This window comes from Coenobita brevimanus, chromosome 16 (genome assembly GCF_032717465.1).
Source record: "Coenobita brevimanus isolate Jiangsu-jjx chromosome 16, ASM3271746v2, whole genome shotgun sequence".
NCBI lineage: Eukaryota > Metazoa > Arthropoda > Malacostraca > Decapoda > Coenobitidae > Coenobita > Coenobita brevimanus.
The window spans coordinates 2376731-2386412 of record NC_136969.1 but is presented as its reverse complement, the minus strand read 5'-3'; the positions used below and the strand labels follow the sequence as shown (position 1 = coordinate 2386412).

Here is a 9682-nt window from a genome sequence, read left to right as displayed (position 1 = left end):
TACTGCATAACTAACTGGAGTCAGCAGATAGGTTGCTACAGCGTATGATGAGATAATGTATGAGCAGATGAACACATTAAGTGCAATGGAACTGTGAAGTGTTGAATCATCTGCATGTGAGTGAATGAGATTGTGGGTGACAGACAAGAGATCATTAATATGAATAAGAAACTGGGTTGGAGCTAGGACTGATTTTTGTGGCACACCGGCATTACTTGAGTGGATATTGGAATATACATCATTTATCTTTACTCTTATCTTTCTGCTGCTAGGATATGAGGAAATCAGTGGGGCCAAAGACGACAGGCCGTAGTAAGGGTGTTTGGATAACAGGGAACAGTGCCACAGTCTGTCAAAGGCTTTAGAAGTTTAGACATATGTAGAATATATATATATATATATATATATATATATATATATATATATATATATATATATATATATAAGCATAATTTCCATGTTTCTTGTCATATATATATATATATATATATATATATATATATATATATATATATATATATATATATATATATATATATATATATATATATATATATATATATATATATATATATATATATATATATATATATATCTACAAGCATAATTTCCATGTTTCTTGTCATAACATGGAACTGAAGTTATTTTTTCTAATGTACTACCAATACCGGTACTTCAACTTCTAGCCAGCAATAATTTACTCGTAAAATAGCCTACACCGAATATCGCATGTCATTAAACTGGTATTCACCAAACACACATTTAAAGTCGTCCTGTAATGACCTCCAAAACTGAATCAGTTTACCTCCCTTGCCCTGGATGTCATCAGTATGGCACTGATTTCCCTGGACAAAACCGTGGTTGTCATGATTAGCGTCCCCCCTCCCACATTTTCTCGCCATTTACTCCTAAAAATGGTATGTGCAATCCTTCTACACAGCCTTATCTTGAGACTCGTGGCACTTGACCCCCTCCTTCTGTAGGATGATGTCCCCTTCTCACGGGATGTTCTCCCCTCTCCTCCCTTTGCATGAACATATATACGCCATTGAGTTGAAATAAAATATTTTTTCCCTCTGCCCTTTGGAAAAGGATTTTTATATTATTAACCCTCCCCATCACATAAACATTTGAAGTACCAGCGGTCCGTTGCATACGAAACTTTACACCAGTAGCTGAGCAGACGTACCCTCTGATGTTGCAGTAGGGTTGAGGTAGTTGTTCATGAAGATGATTCTCTCTCTCTCTCTCAATATATACAGCGTGCTCTGATGGCACCAATCTGTCTTGGGGGATAATGAAATGTTTGTACATCACTTACCACTGCTTAGATGATATTTATATAATTTCCTTATGAGTAAATGAACCGTACTGTTACCCCCAAAGATGCCAGTAGTCAATCTCTGCTTTCAAATGATAGAAACTGGCGAGACAATAATGTTATAAAATAGTACTACGATTATCCATGCATAAGTGACCCCTTACAGTGATAACGCCCATCATCGTAGTAACGCAATTCTTTGTAATTAACAATATAGGCATGTTTTATCAGTTTAACTTTCTTAGTCATTTAGCAGAATTTACTGCTTGAAGCTAAGATCACGAATTCCTACTCCGAATCCTGGCTCTAGGATCTCATGAACTCATTCATTCACAAGTTCAAGCTCACAAGTCGTATCTGTCGTGCGTGTGGCAGAAGACAGAGTTGCCCACTGACTATATAGTAACCCACACATCACCCATCAGCACTCCGTACCTACGCGTATTAGACACGTTCAGTATCACAGCTCAAACGTACTGGATATGTTGAGCAACACCAACTTCATACGGTTCAAAAAAATTGCATTTTATAATACTGCTTTTTCAACCCACATTTCATAACATACCGTAATACCTCTCTGTGCATTCAGATTGAAGTTAGCGGTCAAATGGATGGTTATTCCTGGTAAAAAGTCTACGACGATTTCTCAAATAATCAGTGAATACGAATACTCTGACCAAATTTTCCAGTACGAATGCGAATACTGTACCTTGATATCTAATAACAATGAAACGAATACAACAAATCAGCATAAATACTGTATTCGAATGTATTCGAATACGAATACCGAATACGAATAGTCCATCCCTGCTTGCCACTGGAACAAGCTCAGTGTTGCGGGAAAAAAAAAAAATAGCAGACATTTCAGCCCCTCCACATCAGGCACAAGAAAAAGCTCATCCTCCCTGACCCAACATGTTAATTAAAATGTACAGCGATAAATCTATGCATCTTGATCTTTAAAGAATTTTTGCGAACAACTCGAGAGCAAATGTTGACAAGAAAATAATTGTTAAAATTCTCTCCACAGGTACGCAAAACTACCAATATATTTGTATTTGTGTGCCATTTCTCTTGTTATTATGTCTACTTCCATTTTGCCCTAGTTAAGTATGGTTATCTACGCGAATGAATCGCTGATGAGGTGTCTGAGGAGTATGTGTAGAGTGACGCATACGGATCGAGTGTGAAATGATAAATGCTAAGGAGAACTCGAGTTATGCTGGAGATGGCTGATCGAGCTGAGCAGAGGGTGTTCCGATAGTTTGGGCACATAGAGAGAATGGATGAAGAGTGATTGGTGAAAAAGATAACTGGATCGGATGTGAGGAGTGTAAGGCTTAGAGGAAGACCACGAATAGGATGGATGGACAGTGTGAAGAGAGCGTTGGATGCGATAGTGATGTCTGTTGAGCAAGGAAGAGTGGCTGTTTGTGATAGGAATGACTGGAGAGAAACTGTGAATGAATAAATGGTGACGCAGCCCAGAGGGGATATTCTCCTGCATTAGGGTGCGTACACAGAGAAAGCAGGTTGCCTGCGTGCTGGTTTCCGGCGCCGACCCGTGCTGGTTACCTGCGCGGGTAGGTGTTCACAAAGGAAGCAGGTAACCCGCTCCGACCCACGCGACGTTAAAGGGACGTTAAAGAGACAAGATATTGATATAAGAACAACTACTACGACAACAATAAATAATAATAATAATAATAATAATAATAATAATAATAATGAAAATAGTAATAATAATAATGATGATAATGATGATTTAGTTTTCCCATCATCATTACTACTATTATTATCAATTGCATGAAAAGGCAGTTTTTACTGCTGACCTATATTTTGTATTAATACTGTTACTCTATATAAGTATGATAGCTATCTATGGCATAACTGAGATTCCAAAGGAAAGTGGGTGTAGTAGGAGTAAGGAGACATCTGTGGAGTTTGAAGAAAAGCTGAGGAAGGTGAACTGTACGTATTTGGAAGGGAAGATATGATTGGTACTTGGTATGCAAACTCCTTTTGTCCCATAATGGTGATCGCTCAAATACTTTGGTAATTAGGAGCTCAACGTCCATCTTGCTCTCCAGTCTGTACATCTCTACCCACCCCTACCCGCGCGGGTTGAGCAGGCAAGAATGGTCCGAGGATTCCGGAAAGCGGGTTGAAGCAGGCTGCCTGCTCCGACACGCTCGACCCCGCTTCTTCTATGAACACCCCCACTTGTTTGTATGGTTTAATTCCTGGCGCAGGTCGGCGCCGGTAACCCGAGCGGGTAAACCCGCTTTCTCTGTGAACGCACCCTTAGGTCTGATCCACTGATCAGGTCAGGTGCAGTTAAGGGGATGGGTCCATTATGATGTGGCAGAGGTAAACCAGCTCTGCTGTCGGACCATGCTGCGGATGTCGCTGATTTCACTGCACAGATGACCCTCGTGCGGTGTGGCGCAGTGAGGATCTGCCCCTTCTCCTCCTGGGGCTAAGATACGAACAGATGTGTGTGTGTGTGTGTATTGGTAAATTGGGAGTGTGTAGTCCTGTCTCGGCTACCTCTCTTTCTCTGGGGGAAGAAGCCTAGGTATATAGATATATGAATCACTGAAACGCTGACACACAATGCTGAAATGAAGGGAAGTAACCACTAAACATCGTCATTCTTTTCCAGATTGTGGTAATCAATTTGTTTTTGATGTTCTCTTTCTATGTCTATCTATAACCAGACGCCTTCATCCCGTAAGGGGTGGCCGCAAACAAATCGCCTCCACGTCTCCTTATCCCCTGCCGTTTGGCTGCCCTCCCTCCACCTCACACCCTCTCCTCTCTCAAATATCTCTTCTTTCTGTTCCTCCAGCTCATCCTTGGTCTCTTCCCTTCCTTTAATCCCTTTATCCCTTTCAGTCTGGTACATACAGATTTTTTTTTTTTCGCCTGGAGGGAGGACATGTACATATCTCGCTTTAGTACTATGAAAAGACAACACCATAGGAATAACATCAGTACAAATCAAAGTACACAATGATGCAGGCAACATTGTCAACATATATGTGTGTGTGTGTGTGTGTGTGTGTGTGTGTGTGTGTGTGTGTGTGTGAGAGAGAGAGAGAGAGAGAGAGAGAGTTACCTAATTATAATCATACGGCAGGAGCACGAATATTTATTATGTCCTCAGACTGAAGGGCCCACAGCACACCAGGCAGCGAATAAGGCATCTGGTCATTATGGAACTCTAAGTTGGGCTAAAACTGCCATTCCTCCGTCTTCAATATTGGGTTGTAGGAATAGATTAACAGTAGAATGCAGTGTTAGTCACGAAGAAGTGCAATGAAAAGGATGCAGAGCCGTCTTTTTCTGTCACTGAACTATACGAAATAATCTGCAAAAGGATGAATATCTGAACCAAGTTAAGGTGAAAGAACTATAGTCGGTTGTTTTTGTTGTTGTTGAGCAGACCCATGAACTGCAGACAAACAATCGCTTCTGCAGGGCTCTCCCGTACGGTAAGCCAATATTGCCTTGCGGCTGACAGCGACTTACTACAGCGAGGCGCGGGAAATAGTGTGGAGGATTGGTTCCTGGATGGACACTCATTTGCGTCTCTCCACCCAGGTAACAGGGACATCATAGTAGGCTCCACTTCAGTCCGAAAATTGGTTATATGGTTACCACCCAGCGATGTAAATGGTCTCCTGGGTCATATGAAACAATTAGGCTTGTCACTCAGTGTAAAGCCCTGAAGTTGAAAGAAGAGGAATAAAGAAAGGCAGGAAGGAAAGGGAGAAGTATGATGAGAGAGAGACAGACACGTAGATAGCATGAGAATGTGGAAGGAAGTAGGAGGCAGCAGTATATGAAGTGAGAGGATGATGATCGTTACCACCTCCTATAGTCTGTGGGCTGTGAAGTTGATGTTAGTAGTCAACATCCTTCAGCACTGAGATAGTGTTGGTATGTGCGGTTATTGAAGCACGATATACAGTACTGAGGTCAGATTCACACACAACTTACAATTATATTCCTGTAATTATGTGCGGGTAAGGGGATGGGTCTGTTATGATGTGGCAGGGGTAAACCAGTTCTGCTGTCGGGCCCTGCTGCGGATGTCACTGATTGCATTGCGCAGTTGACCCTTGTGCGGTGTGATGCGGTGAGGATCTGTCCGTTCTCCCCTTTGGGGCTAAGATACGAATGAATGTGTTTGAATGGATGAGTAAATGGAGAGTGAGTCGTCCTGTCTCGGCTACCTCCCTTTCCTTGGGGGAAGCAGCCTAGGTATATAGATAGATAGATAGATAGAATTATGTTTCGTATTTTGCAGGCAGTACAGGGAAAGGAGTATGCATAAAATTCCCTCGTTTTCCATTCCTCGCAGAAAAACAGATCGCGGCTATGGGAGAAAAAAATTACCCCTAAGCTATGTTTTCTCGTAGTTACAAGGAAAATAATCGTAGGTCATACCTAGATCGTACGTGTGAGAGGAAAATTGTCGTAGGTCATAGACAGATCGTAGGAGAGGAAAATTGTCGTAGGTTTTATCTAGATTGTTGTTGTGGGAGGAAAATTATCGTAGGTCATATCTAAATCATAGATGTGAGAGGAAAATTATCGAATATCTAGATCGCAGTTACGGAAGGAAAATTATTGTATACCTAGATTGTATTGCAAGAGGAAAGTTATCGTGGTTGTATGTAGACTTAGTTTGGAGAGGAAAATAATAGCAATTGGGATAGGAAAATTATTGTATTTCAGAGAGGGAAATTATCGTACTTAGGAGCGGAAAATCACGTAGTTGCGAGAGGAAAATTGTCGTAAGTTTTCTCTACTTTCCGCAAGAAGAACACGGAAGAGTGAGAGCAGAAATTTCTCGTATCCTGCTTCCTGCTAAAACAAATCTTATATACGACAAGGGATCGGCCGTAAATGTGTTTCTGAATCCGTCCACATTTCAAGATTTTTTCCGTCTCTTTTTCAAGCTGTAAATCTCTCTCTCTCTCTCTCTCTCTCTCTCTCTCTCTCTCTCTCTCTCTCTCTCTCTCTCTCTATCTATCTCTATCTATCTATCTCTATCTATCTATCTCTATCTCTATCTCTATCTCTATCTCTATCTCTATCTCTATCTCTATCTCTATCTCTATCTCTATCTCTATCTCTATCTCTATCTCTATCTCTATCTCTATCTCTATCTCTATCTCTATCTCTATCTCTATCTCTATCTCTATCTCTATCTCTATCTCTATCTCTATCTCTATCTCTATCTCTATCTCTATCTCTATCTCTATCTCTATCTCTCTCTCTCTCTCTCTCTCTCTCTCTCTCTCTCTCTCTCTCTCTCTCTCTCTCTCTCTCTCTCGTGTATGTATGTTTTAAATCTTGAGTGAAGAATGAAAGTGAATATGATAGTAGGTGAGGTGAAGGGGATGAGGGGGAGAAGGAGACCGAGGAGGAAATGGAGGGATGAAATGGGGAGGTATACAGTAAAGGAAAACGTGAGTTGGAGAGGGCAACTTGATGGCAGGGGACAATGGAAAATGGGGACGGTTTGTTTGTGGCTACCTCTTCCGGGATTAAGGCTATGAAGACAGACTGTGAGGGAGAGGTCAGGATGGGGGTGCTATGTTGTCTAAAAGTGGTATACGTGGACCTTATATCACAAAGTGGAGTTCAAAACCTCTTATTTTTGCCGATCATTTATGTAACGCCTGTGATTATTACGGATAGTCAGCCTGCATCCCGTACTACACAGTGTAGTTAGCAACCACATAGGAAGGCTTAATATGTCCCATCTTCGTCATGGACTTCGAAAATTATAGTAAGAATTTCGGAGTGTACATTCCACTTTGACATATAACGTCTATGAATACAGCCATAAGCCTCACCAAGAAGCCACCACGCAGATCACCACGGCTGGCTGCTCCCCCTTTTTAGTTTCGCTGGCAGCTTTGTCTGGATGTGACGCAGGAGGGAGTAGCGAGAGATAAGGTGAAGAGGGTATCGTTGCTGGTGCGCGGGCCAGGTCTCACTTAATTTTCATTCGGAAGGTGTATCTTTGTGTGGAAAATGTGCCACAATTGCCAATCTATACTTTCTCCCTTGGATTTAGAAACATTCCCTTGATGTCGATAATATGAACAGTCTACCCAGTTAATTGGAATTTGTACCTTACTTCTGCGATATACTGAGGATAAAACCTATATCTCTAGTTATATTTTGGCGAGTATTTTCGTATCCAGCACATTCTGAGAACAATTATAGCGACGTGAAGGGAGTATGGCAGTTCTTAGTGGCTGTGACGGTCTGTTCCCGCCAATCACGAGCCCTACTTGAAGGTCAGTGGTTCAGGAACAAAGGTGACACAAGAACCAGGCCATTGTTACCATTTTACCTTCATCATCTTCTCTTGGGCCAGAGTTTCTTTCTTTTGCAATTTATTTTTTTTGTACTTCTGTGGTAGAAAAAACAATGCTATGGCTCTATATCCCCTCCACAGAACTTATTTGTGTTTTGGATCAAAATCTATTGTTAATCTGTTGCCACAGCACGGCACTAAAGATGGAGAGATGGTAATTTTAGGTCAAGTTAGAGTGAAAAGAGTATAGTCACCATCATCATCATCATCATCATCATATCCAAGGGTTCCTCCTCCTCATCATCATTTCAGTGTTCATCGTCGTCATCATCATCATCATCATCATCATCATCACCCAAGGGTTCATCAGCATTATCGTCATCATCTTCATCATCATTATCATCATCATCCTAGGGCTCATCATCATCATCATCATCATCATCGTCATCATCATCATAACCCCAGGGTTCATCATCACCATCATCATCACCCCAGGGCTCATCATCATCATCATCGTCATCATCATCATCATCTTCATTATCATCAACCCAGGGTTCATCATCATCATTATCATCATCATCATCATCACCTCAGGGCTCATCTTCATCATCATCACCCCAGTGCTCATCATCATCATCAGTCCAAGGTTCATCATCATTATCATCATCACCATCACCATCATCAATGTCATCATCATCATTACCCCAGGGCTCATCATCACCATCATCTTCATCATCACCCATGTGGTCATCATCATCATCACCCCCAGTGCTCATCACCCCAGGGTTCATCATCATCATCATGCCTATCATCATCGTCATCATCATTATCACCCCAGGGTTCCTCATCGTCATCATCATCATCATCATCATCATCATCACGCCAGGACTCAACATCATTATCATCGTCATTATCATCATCAACAACACCCCAGCGCTCATCATCATCATCATCATCATCATCATCATCACCCCAGTGTTCATCATCGTCATCATTATCATCATCATCATCACCACCCCAGTGCTCATCATCATCATCATTATCATCATCACCCCAGTGCTCATCATCATCATCATTATCATCATCACCCCAGTGCTCATCGTCATCATCATTATCATCGTCACCCAAGTGCTCATCATCATCATTATCATCCCATGGTTCATCATCATCATAATCATCATCATGACCCCGGTGCTCATCCTCAGCATCATCATCATCATCATCGCCCCAGTGCTCATCATCATCATCATCATCATCGTCATCATCACCCCAGTGCTCATCACCATCATTATCATCATCATCACCCCAGTGCTCATCATCATCACCCCAGTGCTCATCATCATCATCACCCCAGTGCTCATCATCATCATCACCCCAGTGCTCATCATCATCATCACCCCAGTGCTCATCATCATCATCACCCCAGTGCTCATCATCATCATCACCCCAGTGCTCATCATCATCATCACCCCAGTGCTCATCATCATCATCAGTCCAGGGTTCATCATTATCATCAGTCCACTATGATGTAAATGTTAGTGGCAGTAACTGTATTCCAACGTTTATCTGAAATATGAACCCGGTGGACTACAGACTTAAACTGTCCTTTGATAGTCCGCCATCCTCCTCTCAGGGGATAGAGATATAGCTGAGAAACGTTTGTTTAACCAGGCAGGCAGTGGAACCTCCCAGTTATATCAGTGCCACCACATGAAACCATCCCTCTTTAGCACCATAATTAACATTCAGGTAGATTTTTATTGACGTTTATGAGAAGGTTACTTTTCAGTCTAGAAGAAATATGAAGCATGTTGTTATCTATCAATACACTCCACAGCAATAAAATAAATAAATAAATTAGTTAATAAATGGATCATGGAGAGTTCCTTTATTGCCAAGATGTAAAGTGAATTTAGTGATTAAGTTCCACAGTCAGAAATAAAAGGGGTTCATTTAGAACTGTGTGTGTGTGTGTGTGTGTGTGTGTGTGTGTGTGTGTGTGTGTGTGTGTGTGTGTG

At 41.5% G+C, this 9682-nt stretch overlaps 1 protein-coding gene across 1 annotated transcript in view; it reads right to left on the bottom strand.

Annotated features, from left to right (window-relative positions):
• Window positions 1-3388: 3388 nt before the first annotated feature.
• LOC145390885 (ionotropic receptor 21a-like) overlaps window positions 3389-9682 on the bottom strand; it is a 32103-nt gene continuing 25809 nt past the window's right edge. Inside the window, exon 13 of the mRNA XM_080265625.1 lies at window positions 3389-3611. Within this exon, the coding sequence (XP_080121751.1) occupies window positions 3389-3611 (223 nt within the window). The remainder of the gene's footprint in view (window positions 3612-9682) is intronic.